The sequence below is a fragment of the Leopardus geoffroyi genome, chromosome B3, assembly GCF_018350155.1.
Source record: "Leopardus geoffroyi isolate Oge1 chromosome B3, O.geoffroyi_Oge1_pat1.0, whole genome shotgun sequence".
NCBI classification, from domain to species: Eukaryota; Metazoa; Chordata; class Mammalia; order Carnivora; family Felidae; genus Leopardus; species Leopardus geoffroyi.
This window is the reverse complement of record NC_059337.1, coordinates 111,308,190-111,325,221: the sequence shown is the minus strand read 5'-3', so window position 1 is coordinate 111,325,221 and position 17,032 is coordinate 111,308,190. Positions and strand designations below refer to the sequence as shown.

Below are 17,032 nucleotides of genomic sequence, written 5' to 3'. Positions count from 1 at the left end.
AGAAAGCATGATTATTTCTATTTTTCCATCGAAGAAGCAATGTACACTCAGTGACTTGCCCAGTGTCCCAACATGAGCAGGTGGCAAAGCTAATTTTAGACCTAAGTCTCCTGGTTTCCTTTCTATCCAAACACACTGTATCTACCATAGAGACTGTACTACAGTCAAGAAACACACAGCCTAAAATTGAGAGTCTCAAATTCAGTGAAGTAACTTAACCTTGCTCACAAAAAAGAATAAAATGGAAAGAATTCTTGATACCTTGATAAAAAACACTAAACATGTAACTCTTAGTAATTACTTATAAATAATGAATCATATCTGGTTGTGCCCAGAATATATCATATATGAATTAATTAGTATTGTCAGAACCCAAGACCACTGGAGAAAGACTTGGCCAGCTAAAACAACACAACAAACATGCTGAGCTTTGAACTCCAAGAGCCTAAGTAGGCAGACTCCAGATCTATACATCATGGAACAAGTAGACCAAGAACGAGGAGCCAGAACAAGCCCACTTTCCCAATTACATCTATAGGTGATTCTTTTCTTTCTTGTATCTCAGGAAGGAAAGTAAAGACTGATGTTTTTGCCTGGCTCCCCTTTATTTGAACAGAAAAATACAGATTCAGTGGAACTGGGTTGAAGAGGTCTTTATTTGATTAGACCCATAAAAGAATTCTAGAAGATAAAGAAAGTATCACAAAACACAGCACAAGGTTGGTTTAATAATGACATATGTGGATAGGACCTTATGTTTTAAATTTTGTAGGATATAGTCCAAAACAGATAGATAATTATACAGTCTGTAATAGACAAGGATATCAGTAGGGACTTATAAAGTCATACCCTTGAACTCCAAATGACTAAGTTGGAAGCATTAGCAAACTCCAAGAAGGGACAATTCAGAGGCTATAATGGGCTTAGTGCTGCTATTTAAAGTAATGAAGCATTTTCTCTGCTTTCTGGATCCATTTCACCAAACGATTTCCTCAGCAGGTCAGATATAGATTTGCAGAAAAGTGGAAAACATCTTCCAGGAATAACACAACTGATCCCTGAGGAGCAGATGATTTAACTTTTCTGAATAACAAATCTTGGTCTGATGTGCCTAGATTCCGCAGAGTGCTGTCACTGACAGTCTCAACTTGTTCCTAACCTTGCCAGACCCTTAGACTTCATGTGTGCCGAGCAGGAGTGTTGAGAGGGAGCCACTGTACTAGTTGTGTGACCTTAAGCTCCTTTAACTTCTTTGTGCTTTAGTTTCTTTGGCTCTAAAATTGGGATAACAATAGTACCTACTTCATGGAATTGTTAATGAGGATGAAGTAAGTGTTTAAAAAGGCCCTGGCATACAGTAAGTGCTCAATAAACCTCAGCATTAGGGTTCCTGTTATACAACAAAACTTCTCTGGTATCAACAATGAACACCTTGCTCACCTCACTTTAGCAAAGCTTTAGTTCAGAATTTCCAAATTTCTTGGGTATGAAGAGGAAACAATTTTGTTTCTAACGCCTGACCCTTTAAGTTTTGGTCTCAGACTGAGAAGAATCAACCAAAGCCATCCCATTGCATCTAGTACTTGATACGCTTTCCAACACATTTTATATTCATTATTCATTTGGATCTTCTAACAATACTGTGAAGGAAGTAAAATATCAATTTTTATTAGCCTAATCTAATAGAAATGGGACAATAAAGACCAGAGTAACACTTTGCTTAATGGTTATACTGTTACCAATGGCAGAGAGGCCTAAATTCCAGGGTTTATAACACCCAAGCCAGTGTTCTTTCAACTACACAAGGTGAGATATTCTAAGATCTCTTTGGAGCAGCTGAAATCATTCTATTTACTTATGTTAATTAAAGTCTACACTTTATTCAGGTTTTGCTAGTTTTAACAAATGCACTTTTTCTGTCCCAGGATCCCATCCAGGATACCTCATTACATTTAGTTGTCATGTCTCTTTAGTGAGAGTTTCCCAGACTTGTCTTTAATGGCCTTGACAATTTTGAGGAGTAAAGGTCAGGTATTTTGCAGAATGGCTCTCAAGTGGGATTTGTCTGATGTTTTTCCCATGGATAGACTGGAGTTATGGGTTTTTGGGAGGAAGACCACAAAGGCAAAGTGCCCTCCCATCATATCATATCAAGGGTACATGTTGTTATCAACAGGATGATCACTGAGGATGTTAATCTTGGTCACTTGGCTGAGCTAGTGTTTGTCAGGTTTTCCCACTGTTACTTTTCTCCTTTTGCATGCTCAACTCTACCCAATTCTGCTCTACAGTCGGGAGTTGCTATTTATAACCCACACGTAAGGAGTAGGGAACATCTACATAACATTATTTGAAATTCTTCTGCATGGGCAATTTATCTACTCTTCCAATTCATGTATTGACTTATTCAATCATTCATTTATATCAGTAAGGACTCATAGATATTTATAGTTGGGATTATAATCCAATACTACTTTATTCTGTTGCTCAAACTGTTCCAACTTTGGTCACAGGGAGCTCCTTGAGTTGGCTTTTTTGCCCCTTTGACATACTCCCAATCATTGTGTTTTGTGAGGGGTTTTTTTGAGCACTTTCTTTGTGACACAAAATGCTCCAAGCTCATCTTGTATATTTACTGCCCTCGTCCTAGAAATCAATCACTTTTCCAAGGAGTCCTGGTTCCTTTTGGGGCATTAGGTATACTCCCATTCTAGTTATATCTTCCAGCCATATAACTTCTAACAGAGATTCTTCATTCTGGCTTCATTCTGATGTGAACTGGGAACTTTAGCAGAGGAGCTCAGCATAATCCCCTAAATTACTTTTTCTTTCTAAGGATAGTTAAGTCTAAGCAGAAAAAAATATGCAACTAATTTCCATTATAAACTAAGTAAGACAAACCATCAGGCTTGCTATATTGTAAACCAACACAACATAGTTACTACAGAACTGCAGGGATCCTCAGAATAACAGAGTCATTTGTCGAGGGTCATCAGGGAGAATACTGATAGTATCTTCAGCTTTGCCACATAACAGACACAGCATGGTATACTCCTAGAACAAGATAAAGTGCATAATTACATTGAGGAACAGGGAGAAAGACACTCCATAACTTACTCTGGTAAAGCTATTCTCTACAAATTGGAGTGGATATTCCTTCTGTACATTGTATCAGTTTCTTCAACCCCTACCAGGGATGACTTAGGTTTATTCAGTGTATCCTGAAGTCTTTTGTTTATATAAATTGAATACAAGCTGATGCTCTATTTACTACATATACAAGAATGTCATCTTGGAAATGCATGGCTATATCTTGGATTTAAAACAAATATTGGGCTCGGTTAGAAGTGCTGCTATTTAAAGTAGTAGTGAAGCAATTTGATTCCCTAAAGACAAATTCCTGTTTTTAGAGTTGTTCCTTTCTAGATTACTTAAGACTACTAAGCAACAAAAATGATTTTTAAAGTGAAAGAAAGGTCCCAAACTGAAAAAACTATTTTTATCAACTCTAAGAAAATAAATAATTATGTTATATCCACCAGTATGTCATGCCTCATATTTAGATAGCTAACTGGAATTTGATCTATTTAAGAAGTTTATGTTTCTTGGGCTTAACAAATGTCCAGGCTGATAAAAAAGAATGAAATCTTGCCAACTGCAATGACATGGATGGAGCCAGAGAGTATAATGCCAAGTGAAATAAGTCAGTCACAGAAAGACAAATACCATATAGTTAATTTCACTCACATGTGGAATTTAAGAAATAAAGCAAATGAGCAAAGGAAAAAACAGAGAGAAATCAAGAAACAGACTCTTAACTACACAGAATAAACTGATGGTTACCAGAGGGGAGGTGGTGGGGGATGGTGAAATAGGTGACGGGGATTAAGGAGGGCACTTGTTGTGATGAACAGTGGGTGATGTGTAGAAAGTGTTGAATCACTATATTGTACACCTAAAACCAATGTAACACTGTATGTTAACTTATACTTGGATTAAAATTTTTAAAAACATCCAGCCTGGTGACAGAAGGGATTTTGTTTTAGGCAAAACTCTTAGGGCAAAGTCCTGTTTTTACAGTTATCTCTTTCTAGAATAAACTATATAAACATATTTCTTTTCAAACCTTTGCTTAAAAACCTCTTTATCTTCTTTAAGAAAACAAATATTAATGCTAAATCTATTAGTATTTCCACACTTCCCACTGAGATTGTTAAGCTGTCTGGGAATTGATCAGTCAAGGCAGTTTGTGTTTCATGGGTCTAGACAGTCACTAGAGGGTCACAGAGATAAACAATGACGGTGGTTCAGACACTCAGACCTAGACAACTGGATTTCCATTTCCTATGAGTGAGTTCAGCAGGGAGCTTAGTTGTGGCAATGGAAAGATTGTTTCTTAAAGACCACACTTAATTTTGAGGTCTACTCCACACACACAATAGAGACAGAGGCCAGAGCTTAGAGAACAAATACAGGTCTCATAAATTAAAAAATGAAATAAAAATCCACCCTCTACAAGGTCTTTTACTGCTTTCAAATACTTCTGCTTTCACCTGCCAGACATTACTAGTAGTAGGATGTCAACCTATCACTGGAAACGAAGAAGAAAACAATAATAAAGTCAAAATGGGAAAATGGGCAAAGCTAGACAAACATCTGAATTTTCAACCAACGTATCCATTGACAAGTTTTTATTTAGTGCTTAAATGTTTTGCAATGTGTTAGGTGCACTGGCAGACATGAGAGAAAACAAGGACAAGGTCTGACCTTGCAAAATTTACAATCTAACTTGGGAACAAGAAAAAACCTAGCACGTGGTATAATCTGGAAAGATTATTAAATAAGTAACACTGATTACACCTATAATCTTTAATTTATAGGTAGTCTGGAATCCAAATTTCACCATAGGTCAATTATTTGGAATTCAAAAGCAGTTTCCCATAGAAGTAAATGTTGTACATAGCAGTTAGGTTCCCAGGAAATTCCAAGGAGTCTTTTAAATTCGTATTGCACAAGACTACAGAATCTAACCATACAGAGCAGTGCTTCGGTGGGAAAATACGTCTAGAATTCTAGCTTGGAATGCCAGGAACACATCCCCCTGTGCTGCCAGGGTCAGGACACGTTTTATCAAAACTGGCCAAGTTGGGAGAGTAAGAATTCCTCCCAGTCATTCATGGAGACTCTCAAAGGCTCCACCTGGGCAAAGCATAGAGGTAGAGATTCGGAAGAAAGGGTGGATTGTGGGGAATTACCTTTGGGTAAAATCAGATCCTTTGTTTTATTCTGAGGGTCCCATGGCTCTTTTTTTCTATTACTACCTGCTATTTCTGACCCCAAGTCCTCCCATTCCCTGGTCCAAAGAGGAACAGAAGGCAATCTCACAGGTGCCCTTTTGTTTCCTGAGGCAAACACACAGTCCTTTTAGTGGTTTTTAGGGTGATATAAAAAAACAAAGGATACCTGTAATCATTTACAATGTAGTTTCTGTTTTAAACTCTGTACTTCTGTCTCTACTTTCCCCTACTACTTGTGCCATCAGAAATCACTTTAACGATATTATGGTTATTTTAAAAACAGAATCCTTATCTTTTAGAGATATGTACTGAAATATTTAAGAAGTAGTGATACATTTTGGGATTTGATTCAAAATAATCCTGTAGGGATGTGGGAATGGTGAGATACAAACAAAGCAAACTGAAGCTGGGTAGTGGAGGTTAAAACACTATCCCACCTACTTTTGCCCATAAGACATTTAAAACAAAGCAAAACAAACAAAACGTTACCAATGGTGGGAATCCCACCTTGAACCTGAACTATTGCTTGGGTAAAATGGGGGCTGGCGTAGGGTGGGGACAAGGAAGTAGGTTACTGAAGCAGAGAACAAAGAGTTCTTGTGCCAGGCAGGCTAAGAAGGAAGCTCCCAAGTGGCTATTCACATGAGTCAGTCCCCGTACAAGGAAAGGGAGAAAGCAGTATGGGCTGGACTATCGTGAACAAGGAGGAGAGAGAATTTAAGTTCTGCTTGAAAGAGGTAAGATTTAGTTGATGTGAAGGTAGAGAAATGGACTAGTCAAATCAAGGAAAAAGCATGAATAAGGACAGTGATAGGGAAAGAGCAAGCATATCCCATACGGAGCAGCAGGAGTGACAAGACGGTATGTGTAAGCAAGATTAACTTGAGGGCAGTGTGTAGAACTACAGTTTGGGGGCTGCTGCAGTAACTTAGGTTTGAGCGGGTATGGTCCTTGACATGAGGTATGGCAGCAGGGCCAAAAGGCAAGAGAAACAAAGGAAGAAAGGAGGGTAGGCAGGGTGTTAGGGTTACAGAAGGACATTTGGGAGACAGCTGATGGGTTTCAAGTGAGCCTGAGTGTGTGTGTGCTCACTATTTGAGAAAGTAAAGAGAAGGTTCCAGATAAGAGACCAAAATTCGGGGGGAAATCAGGGAACAATAGGAAAGGAAACCAGGGGAAAAGCAAGAGGATTCACAATTTTTTACATTTTTTCTCTCTTTTTAAATCTTTTTTAAAAAATTTAAAAAGAAAGAAAAAAAATCTGGCACCATGAACCTGAAGGGAAGAAATCCTTCAAAAACAACAATGGTTGACAAAACCAGACCCACAAGAGATGTCAAAAGAGCTAAGGACTGACTTAAGGTCACATGATTTGGCTATATGATAAGAGACCTCTGAGAGAACGGTTTTAGTGAAGTGAACATAAAAACCCATTTGTAGGTGGTTTCGAGGAACACAGGGAAATAAGGAAAACAGGTTAAAGACCTACTCTAGTAGGTCAAAGATGTAGGTATGGGAAATGAAAACATTTTAAATTTATTTTTAATAAGTGAAGAATCAAGTACATTTAGTGTAAGAAATGGTTTAAATCCCAGGAAGACAAAGATGATGCTAGACAAAGAGCAGATTGATGAAGACATGTGGAAAGGGTAGCCCTCAGAGAGGAGTAAATAAGAATCTTCCTCTCTAATTGGACAGAAGGAAGAGTGTGAATTAGGGCAATGATGTGTGTGGTAAGCCAAAGACCAGGGGAAATAAGGGAAGGGAGCATGGGCCAGCCCCATGAGAACCTTGAAACAAGGAGCTTAGATATTACACTGTAGCTAAAATGAACTATGGAAAGGCCAAAGAGGTGGTCTCAAGCATTGTTTTCAGAAAACTAATCTGTAGGACACAGAATACAGGTGGAAGGAAGCAGATGTTGAGAGAAGATGAGGTAGCCTAGTTTGAGTTGAGTTTTTTTTCCAAGAGAATTTCACACTGTCCAGGCATTGTGAATACAAGCCATCTTCCTCTATCTTCTTCTTCCTACCCCAGAGTAATTTCTGGGGCAGCTTTGAAAATGGCTGTGTTCAGTCATAAAGGAAAATCAGGTAGAGCAAAGTCTAGCTAGGATAGGTAATATCTCAGTCAGGGCAATCTTCATACTCATTTAGGGCTCTAAAAAGCTCACAGGGACTCCAGGAGCCCTCTTTTCTTCTCATGAAAGACAGAGCTTCTCCTTTAAACCCAAGATATGCTCCTTCCCCTATTTGGCCACTATGCATTCATTGAGATCTTGATTTTGCCCTAAGTTACATATACCATATAAATATTTTTTGAGGCATAATTTTTGGATGCTGAGGAGACGTGGTCAAGATGTTGTACAGATTAAGCAAACATATGAGACCAGATTCTGACAGGTGAATAAGTGAATTAAAAAAAAAAAAAGAATGAGAGTGGTTATACTGTAAGATTCTATTATGGAAGATTATTATTTTTTTCTAATTAAAATACTACCCAAATTTGAAGCACTTAAAATTCCCTTGCCTGAGGCACCTGGGTGGCTCAGTCGGTTAAGCGTCCGACTTCAGCTCAGGTCACGATCTCGCGGTCCGCGAGTTCGAGCCCCGCATCGGGCTCTGGGCTGATGGCTCAGAGCCTGGAGCCTGCTTCCGATTCTGTGTTTCCCTCTCTCTCTGCCCCTCCCCGTTCATGCTGTGTCTCTCTGTCTCAAAAATAAATAAACGTTAAAAAAAAAAAAATTCCCTTGCCTGTTAAAAGGTCTAACCTGATATTTATATCTGATAGCTGAATATGTAGTTCACTTTAAATAAGTAACTCAACCTGAAGGCTTGAAAAAGGAGGCAGTAAGGGACAGACACAGGTTCGTGTGTCTTCATGATTTCCCGTTTACCCTTGGTTTTTCCCCACTGTCTAGCTTTTCTTCCTGACCCTCAGATCTGTGAATCTTTAGCAGCTCAGGCATTCGGAAGCCTTCTGTACAATTCTTTGTGTGCTCTCACAACTGTACGAGGCATCATATTTATTATAAATCTTATTCTCTACCTTTATAGTGGTCCAGGTTCTTTCTTCCAACCTTGATACATCCATCCTATCATTCTACGATGAATAATATTAAAATGTCTTACCACAATTGAGACTACAGAGTTGCTCAACTCTACATGCCTATTGGGGAAGACAAAGATAACCTCCTTATCAGAATTTCCATGCTCAGCAAGTATGGTGGCAATGGGCAGGCTAACACTCATAAAGCCAACAATTGTGCAATTACATAACTGGACAGAAAAAAAACAGACACAATAGTAACCTCAAAAGAAGCCACAATGTGCTGTTCTTTATAAACATAAACGACAGGCCTGAGATATCATTTGTAAGGCACGCATTTTGATTAGACTCTTGCGAAGACAGGTTTGAACAGATATACTCACATCTAAAGGGTCTCTCTTAACATACACAAGTAGAAGACAGGGATGGTCTCCTTTAATACCCACTAATACTTCATTTATTAAAACTATCTAGATTTATAAAAGTGCTTTCATTATCCCTTCCCCCACAATAACACACTACATTTATACATTTACCTGAAATTCATCCATGATACTGAACGTGTACTCATGCCTGGCTACTACGTGATGACAATTCTTACACAGATCTGCCAAAACAGAGACAGACTTAAATAATTAAGTCTTGGAAGATGTCTTAAGACAGTAAAATTTCTATTCTCTGCATGGTATTACTTTAAAAGAATCTTAAGTGATATATTTAACAGATAATGGAAACCCATTATAATATCTACCTTGATAAGAAATCCAAAATCTGTCACATAGCAATACTACATAATGAAGGGCCTCAACTCAGAGGTTTAACAAGCATATATTAATTCCCATTCTCAGAACCTATAGAAACTGCTAGTAAAACCAATCATAAATAAAAAAGTCAATGCTAGACATTATAAAGTGAATTTAATGGCAACGAAAGACTCTACTAGAAACATGATAATAATAATAACTATGATTTTTTGAGTGCTGTGTGCCAGAAACTGTTTTAAATACTTTTTATCTGTTTATTTAATCTTCTCAAAACCCAAAGAAGTAGATACTTGTTATCACCTTTTTAAGGATTAGGAAACAAAGACACACCGTGGTTAAGTAATTATTAGCAAGCCTGCCGAGCTAGGAAGTATTGGCAATAGAATTCAAACCCATGCATTCTGGCTCCAGGGCCCTTGCTCTTACCTACTATGTCCTACTACCTGGTACAAAATAGAGTTTAAAGTGTTATGTCTAAAAGAAAGAATAAGATTTTTCTACTTTAGAACACTTTTGATAGTCTGATTCAATTCTAAAGGCTTAGTGTCTTTCATAACCTGTTTTCAAAATATCATTATTTGTACATTTATTCCTCATATTCAGAACATACCAAAGCACCAAGAGAGAAGCAAAACGGGGATGTGAACAGTTTAAATTCTTGTCACTATACCCTAAAATGTATATGGGCTTCCTTTACTAAATTAAATGGCCCTAAAATGTATATGCACTTAATTTACTCATAGAAATTCTTAGTGCCAACCTCAGAATTGATTCACGTTCATTATACATAGTTGATTGATTTGGTTTCCCAGTATTGAGGATGAGGAGCGGCATATGAAGGTAGCACAGCAAAAGAAATAACCAACTGACAATGAGATGGGAGACAAAAAAAAAAAAACAAAAAAAAAAACAAAAAAAAACAAAACCCACGAGAAAGAAACAAGACAAAAAACCCCATTACATCCAAGGTCATTTAGTACAGCAGCAAACAGCCCTAAACACTTTAGTGGCTGTTGGAGGACATCACTGTATTAGACTACAGTAAAAAAAAAAAAAAAAAAAGAAAAAGAAAACACGCGAATGACCCTAAGGTTAAAAAAAGTCTCTATATCTTGTTTCAGAAGGCATAAAGGCTTTAAAAACAAACAAACAAACAAACAAACAAAAAATGGTACCTGAGTCATAGGCTTCATTTATCTGCAAAAATCACTCAGGCAGAGTATCTGATGATGCTATCATTCTGTATTTTCCTCTTAAAAGACTAACTAGCATCTCTATGTTACAATACAATATTGAAATAGGCCTCATAAAATAAAATATATCAATAGGCACAACGTATCAGCTTTTAAAGCTGGTATCTCCTATCAGACTTGCATGAAAATAAAGAATCTACTTACGATCATAGGTAACTATTTCTTCTCCATCCTCCTCCTTCAAAGATTTGTTTGTGATCAGCATAAAATCCCGCTTATTGCACACTGCACAGCCTGTAAAGTTCAGCAAGAAAGATCCATTCTCCAGGCAGATGTTACCCTAAAATATTAAAAATAGGAATTTAATTTTCTTCTATTTCAAAACCCTTGGTGAAAATAATTAATAGACTAAAAATTTCTAAAGGCAAAAAAACATGGCTAGAATTTACTTGCTTGAAATCTGTACCAAGTAATTTTTGAAATTACTAGCTTTCCTCTAGAAGGGCTATTTATGGCAAATAAAACTGAAGCAGTGTTAAAGCCGTTAAGTCTCTGAGGACAGCAACTGTATCCGAGAGGACTAAATGCATATGGATTTTTAGAAACACACCGAAGCTTTAATAATATAAAATATGAAAAAGAAAAATTAGAAAAATCCAATAGCCAACAATATTTAAATGAGGCAGATCCTAAAACTAGAATTAAAATTGAACTAATGATAAAAAATGATCTTATACAATGTGTTGCTCAGTTGATTGTTGAAATAACATTTTCTGATGCCTTAAAAATAACACAAAATAAGCAAACAAGAATAAACCCTCAGCTCTATCGATGTCAATCCTTAAGGGTATGTGTGATTCAGGCAGTGAAGATAAGCTCTCAACTCATCAGCCTGACACCATGGCATTCAAGGGAGAAAGGGTTTTGCTTCATCACTAAGAAACTGTTAACAACTTATGCTCCTGGCTCAAGGGAGTTCTTTTCTATAGGCTTACCAGTAATTGTTCAGAAAGTCATTTTATAAATAATCTAATTCAACCTCATTCTGACCAATAGGGTATTTTTAACAGTTGATGTGACTAAAAACCAGTCAAATCAGTATTTCTCCAATGCAGCTATGTGCCCGATACTGTGCAAAGCACAGGGAAGGATTAGAGGGTGAGTCATATCTTTCCACCTTTGAGGAGCTTATGAACTCTCAGGAAGACCAACTTTAAGCGATGCCACAAGTGAAACCTTCCTGGATTCCCAGCACCACAGTTAACCTCTCCCTTCTGAGTGGCTCCTTGAGGCTATGTACTAAGAAAGAGATTTACTCTGTTGGGGCAAGGGGGGTGGAGAAGTGAGGAAATCAGTCTATGTATTCGGGAGATACTAAATCATAGACACAGCAACTTAATTACTAAAGGTGGAAAAAAAAGGCCTTGGGGTTAAAGTATAAATTTCCAGCTATTAAAAACAGGTGCTTTGCTTTTTTAAAAAATAAACTTCACTGAAGTATAATTTATATACAATAAAATCCACACATTGTAAGGGTATACGTGAATGACTTATATACCAATATATAGAGGCATATATTTCAACGTAACCACTACCTCAATCAAGATATAAAAAGTTTTATCTTGGGGCGCCTGGGTGGCGCAGTCGGTTGAGCGTCCGACTTCAGCCAGGTCACGATCTCGCGGTCCGAGAGTTCGAGCCCCGCGTCAGGCTCTGGGCTGATGGCTCAGAGCCTGGAGCCTGTTTCCGATTCTGTGTCTCCCTCTCTCTCTGCCCCTCCCCTACTCCATGTTCTATCTCTGTCTCTCTCTCTCTCTCAAAAATAAATAAAACATTAAAAAAAAAAAAAAAAGTTTTATCTTCCCAGGAAGTTCTTTTATGCTTTGCAGTCTATCTCCAACCCCTTCTCAGGTACCCCTTGATCCAATTTCTATCTCTAGTTATTAGTTTTGGTTGTTATAAAATTTTATATAAATAGAATCATGCAGTATACTCTTCTGCATCTAGTTTCTTTTGTTCAACATAAAGTCCATGTTAATCATTTATGTTGTTGTATGCATTGGTAATTTATTGCTTCTTATTGCCAAATCTATTGCATGGATTCATCTGTCAATAGACTTTCAGGTCCTTTTCAGTTTGGGGCTATTATGAATAAAGCAGCTACAAAGATTCATTAAGTCTTATGTAGACATATGCCCTTCTCTTGAGTAAACATCTAGGAGTGGAATCGCTGAGTCATATGGTAAAAATATGGTCCATACAAACTTTAGAACTGCCAGTTAGTTTTCCAAAGTTTCCCATTTTCCATTCCCACCAGAATTGTGTGAGTTCCAGTTGCTCCATATCCTCACCAACCTAGATACTGTGTCTTTTCTTATTTTAGCCATCCTAGTCATGTAGAGGTATCTCATAGTAGTTTTTATTTGGGACTTCCCTCATGACTAACAACGTTAAGCATCTTCTCAGGGTGCCAATACATGTGCCTTCTTTTGTGGAGTGTCTATTCAAGTCTTGTCCATTTTTGTTTATCTTATTATTTGGTTATAAGAATTATTGAGTTATAAAAGTTTTTTTTTTTTTAAGTTTACTTATTTATTGTGAGAGAGAGCACAAGTGGGGATGGGGCAGAGAGAGAGAGAGGGAGAGAGAGAATCCCAAGCAGGCTCTGTGCTGTGAGTGCAGAGCCCAACACGAGGCTCGATATCATGACTTGAGCTGAAATCAAGAGGCAGATGCTCAATTGAGCCAACCAGTGCCCCATAAGAGTTCTTTATATATCTTAGATACAAATCTTCTCAGATCGGTATTACAAATATTTTGTTACTGATGTGTTTTTTAAATAATGTCTTTTGGGGCGCCTGGGTGGCGCAGTCGGTTAAGCGTCCGACTTCAGCCAGGTCACGATCTCGCAGCCCGTGAGTTCGAGCCCCGCGTCAGGCTCTGGGCTGATGGCTCAGAGCCTGGAGCCTGTTTCCAATTCTGTGTCTCCCTCTCTCTCTGCCCCTCCCCCGTTCATGCTCTGTCTCTCTCTGTCCCAAAAATAAATAAACGTTGAAAAAAAAAAAAATTTAAAAAAAAAAATAAATAATGTCTTTTGAAGAACAGTTGATTTTTATGAAGTCTAATTTATCAAAGCTTTTCTTTCACTATTTGTATTTGTCTTCTAAGTCTAGTATTTTTCATCTGTGAAAAATATCTCCAAGTCTCCAGAAAAATTTATGAAACCCAAATAAATAATTAAATATTTAGGGGTGCCTGGGTGGCTCCGTCGGTTAAGCGTCCAACTTAGAGCTTCTCAACATGCTAATCCATTATTTTTCTCTGCCACGGGTAGACTATTCTTGCTACCACTACCTTATTGTCCCTTTGCTAAGTTCAAAGTGACTTCTGTTTTTACTCCCCTCAGAAATATCTCATGACTTCGATAACCCCCCGAGTTGGAAGGACCTTTGAGATTTCAAATGGTCAAGTTAGCTTCTCCTGAACAACAGAAGAGAGTTCAATTCCTCTCAGGGTTGCCCGTTCCATTTTGAAAATCTGTTAAAGTTCTTTATTCTGATTCAAAGCCTAAACCCAATAACATCCACCCACTATTTCTAAATCTGCCTTCTGAAATTCCAAAAAGTTTAATTCTTACTCATGACAGCCCTTTAATTATTTTAGAACAGAATAAAGTCAGAAAAAAGTGCTTATGAAAGGCACCTTCCTGGTTTTCCAATCGCCTCATTCCTTTTCTCTACTCTTTTTCTTATACTTTATTTTCATTTTCTAAATTAATTTATTCCTTGAAGCCCAGTCTTTGATTCTACTTGATTCTCCAGTCTTTTTCTAAGAAAACAGATCATTTCTATTTTGACACTTTTATTTGGCTAACTCATCTGTTTGAATCTTGCACCTATATTGCAATCTTATATTTTCACTTGACTCCTCGGGTGTTACATTCTCAATCTTGGATGAAACATGATAAAAACAATCTGACCATGTGCCCCCCAATTTTGGTTCTCTCTCACACATGCCGCCAATTTCTGTAATGATACTTCCAATTTCCCAATTGCCTAGATTGAAAACCTAAGATCACCTGTAGGTCTTCCCTCCATTAAATTGGCTGAGTCCTATTAATTCTTTCTTCAAAATGAGGCTTTCATTATCTCATGCCTACCCTACTGTTTTCATGACTCCCCCAAAACTCTGTAGGGCTCTCCCTTTTACATTCCCCCCATCCCATAACCTCAACATACAGCCATAGACTCATTTCCCTAAATAACAGATTTCAGAATTATTTTCCTATTCACTTTTTTTGATGGGTGCTCAATGCCTAAAGTGTAAAACCTAAATTTCTTCATACAATTTTAAAATCTTTTGATTGGCTCAATTCTTAAGAACCCAACCTAATCTCTTTAATACTCTTCACTACAAACACCTCCTTCACATGGTCTCTGAAAAGTGCAGTGTTCATTACTGGATTCATAAAAATTTATTTTTAAACTTTAAAAAAAGTATGAAATAGAATGCAATACAGAAAAGCGTATGAAACAGCACAATGCCTCTAGCTAGTAGTCAGTAGTACCCCCAGTTGTGACAACTAAAACTGTCTACAGATAGTGCCAAATGTCCCCTGGGAGGCAAAAAATCACACCTAGTTGAGAACCACTGCTCTAATTCATTCCATTATTCATTCATGGTGTTCCATTCTATGGCTATATCCCACTTTTCCAGTCTACTCCTGCAAGTGATGCTCTTATGAACGTTCTTACACAAGTTTCCAAGAACATATGTACATGCATTTATTTCTCTAGAATGAGAATTGCTGGGTCTTTCAGTATGCAAATCTTTGATAATACTAAACCTTTTTCCCAGGAGGCTGTACCATGACTGTTCATGTTACACCTCCTTCCCCAAAGCGTATTACTCAAAATATTAAGAGGCAGAAGCAGCTATAGATCTTCTACCGCCCAACCATCACAAGAATCCTTGTTCTTATAGTCTCCAAGCCTCTGGCTCCTCCTTGCCTTCCTTTCTACCCTAGTCACAACTAGCCTCCAAGTCCCAAACGAAGTCTACCTTTCTTTTGGGAGAACAGCGCTATTGCTCTCCCCCTTCTCTAAAGTTGAATATCACTTATGAACTGTACTACTCATTTTTTGTTGTTAAATCACATACTCTAAACTGTAAGCTCTCAGGAGGCAATGAAGCCGCCTTTTATTTCATCTTTGGTATCTCTTTCTGGTCTAGCTGCACACATAAATGTTCAGTAAGTATACCTTGAATAAATGAGAGTAAACAAGCTTCGGCAACCTCCGGAGATTGAGAGGAACAGGTATTTTTTTAAATACTCAGGAAATCTGATTTCTGGCCTTGACTCTCAGGTTAACAGAATGTGAAATTTATTTCCCCTCTCTGGGCATTAGTTTCATCTGCAAAACCGTGTTAACGACAGATGACCTCAGAGGTCCCTTCCAGCGCTAGACTTCAGTAAGAAAAGTGAATTTCACCAAATCAAGCTTGACAATGTCATCAGCGGTGGCTGGAGGGTGTCCCTTTGTCGTCGACTGGATTGTTGGTGGTGTGGGGTTTCCTTTGTTGTACCCTGGAACTTAAGAGAAGTGGGGCGACGGCTGAGATCAGCCCCCAGGGCGTGGACCGGCGGGCAGAACCGACGGCCACCGGCCGCCCCCGCCGTCAAGTGCCTAAATACAGCTACCGGGTCACCGGAATGGGCACAGCGGCAGGGTCGTCCCGCGCTCGGCCTCTCAGGGAAGGCCGGCCCGGGGTATGAGGAGCCTCGGGGGCTGGCCACCGGCCAAGGGGGCGAGAAGTTCTCGGCGCCCACTAGCTCACCCGGTTGGGATACTCCTTCTCCACACAGCCCCCACACATCCCGACGCCGTTCACAAGGGCCGTCCTCTAGCGCTTCCGGAAAGACGAAGCCTCGCGAGAGCAAAGGCACGGTTGCCGCATGCGCCCCAAGTACTCTACCCTGGAGTGTTTGCTTTCGGGAATCTACTCGAAGTCTCCGCCCCTTAGCCCCTGTTGTGAGGGCAGGGCCTGGTCTCCCAGGCAACAACGGCCGGCCAAGAGTGGGACTTCGGAAACCTTCGGAGAAAGGGGGCGGGACCGTGGACCCTGTGGCGGGAACCCGGAAGGGAACGCGGAAGAAACAAAGTTCTGATGTAGGCTCCCTCCTAAGCCTAGGCTGACCGAAAGGCGAGTCACGATACACACGAAAGGGAATTGTTTCTCGCTGCCTCGGCTTACCCCATACAGAAAGCTGAAATTATAGTAATTTAAATACCTTTCCATACCAGTGAGACAGGTGAATAAGCAATAACCGAAGCGTTGGCCAAGAGGCACTTAGAGCTCTGCAGAGAATCTCCTAAAACTGCTAAAAACAAAAACAAACCCACAAACATTTGAAATGTTAATAATAAATGACCATTATTTATCCCATTAGCGATGGGAAACGCGTCGCCGAAGCACCTCAGAGGCTTGCACACACTGTGCAAATAGAAAATGGCGAGGTCCAGCCTATGGAGCTCAAAATGCTTGTGGTTAATGCCCTGCCTTTTCCTTTTCCTCCGTATTGAAAGCATCTTACTTTTCATAGTGATGTAATTAACTTGAATACGAATATCCAAAAATCTGTCTTTGTGCTTCTGAACAACCTGTCATCATACCCAGCTACACCAATAGAGATATTTAATGGGAGCATCAGCCTCCTTCCTTAACCGTG

General features: G+C 38.9%; 1 protein-coding gene across 2 annotated transcripts; it reads right to left on the bottom strand.

Annotated features, from left to right (window-relative positions):
- Nucleotides 1–638: 638 nt before the first annotated feature.
- Nucleotides 639–16,285, bottom strand: CHURC1 (churchill domain containing 1). 2 transcript variants are annotated; one of them, XM_045451260.1, is made up of 4 exons: nt 16,141–16,285; nt 10,507–10,642; nt 8,882–8,952; nt 639–3,054 (listed from the first exon to the last, which is right to left on the bottom strand). In XM_045451260.1, the coding sequence occupies exons 1-4, from the start codon at nt 16,177–16,179 to the stop codon at nt 2,962–2,964; spliced, it is 339 nt and encodes a 112-aa protein (XP_045307216.1). In that variant the 5' UTR covers nt 16,180–16,285; the 3' UTR covers nt 639–2,961. The 2 variants fall into 2 exon arrangements, with proteins under 2 accessions (XP_045307216.1, XP_045307217.1); XM_045451261.1 differs by lacking the exon at nt 639–3,054 and adding an exon at nt 8,053–8,465 and having other exon boundaries at nt 16,141–16,273.
- Between the last annotated feature and the right edge of the window lie 747 nt (nt 16,286–17,032).

Excerpts from the sequence above, each read along its gene's own strand:
- CHURC1 (XM_045451260.1), bottom strand. The coding sequence starts at position 16,179 with ATGTGTGGGGGCTGTGTGGAGAAGGAGTATCCCAACCGG. Across the intron at positions 8,953-10,506 it reads AGAAATAGTTACCTATGATC|ATCTGTGTAAGAATTGTCAT; the intron begins GTAAGTAGATTC and ends CTGTTTTGGCAG. Across the intron at positions 3,055-8,881 it reads GTATCATGGATGAATTTCAG|GAGTATACCATGCTGTGTCT; the intron begins GTAAATGTATAA and ends ATCTTGTTCTAG.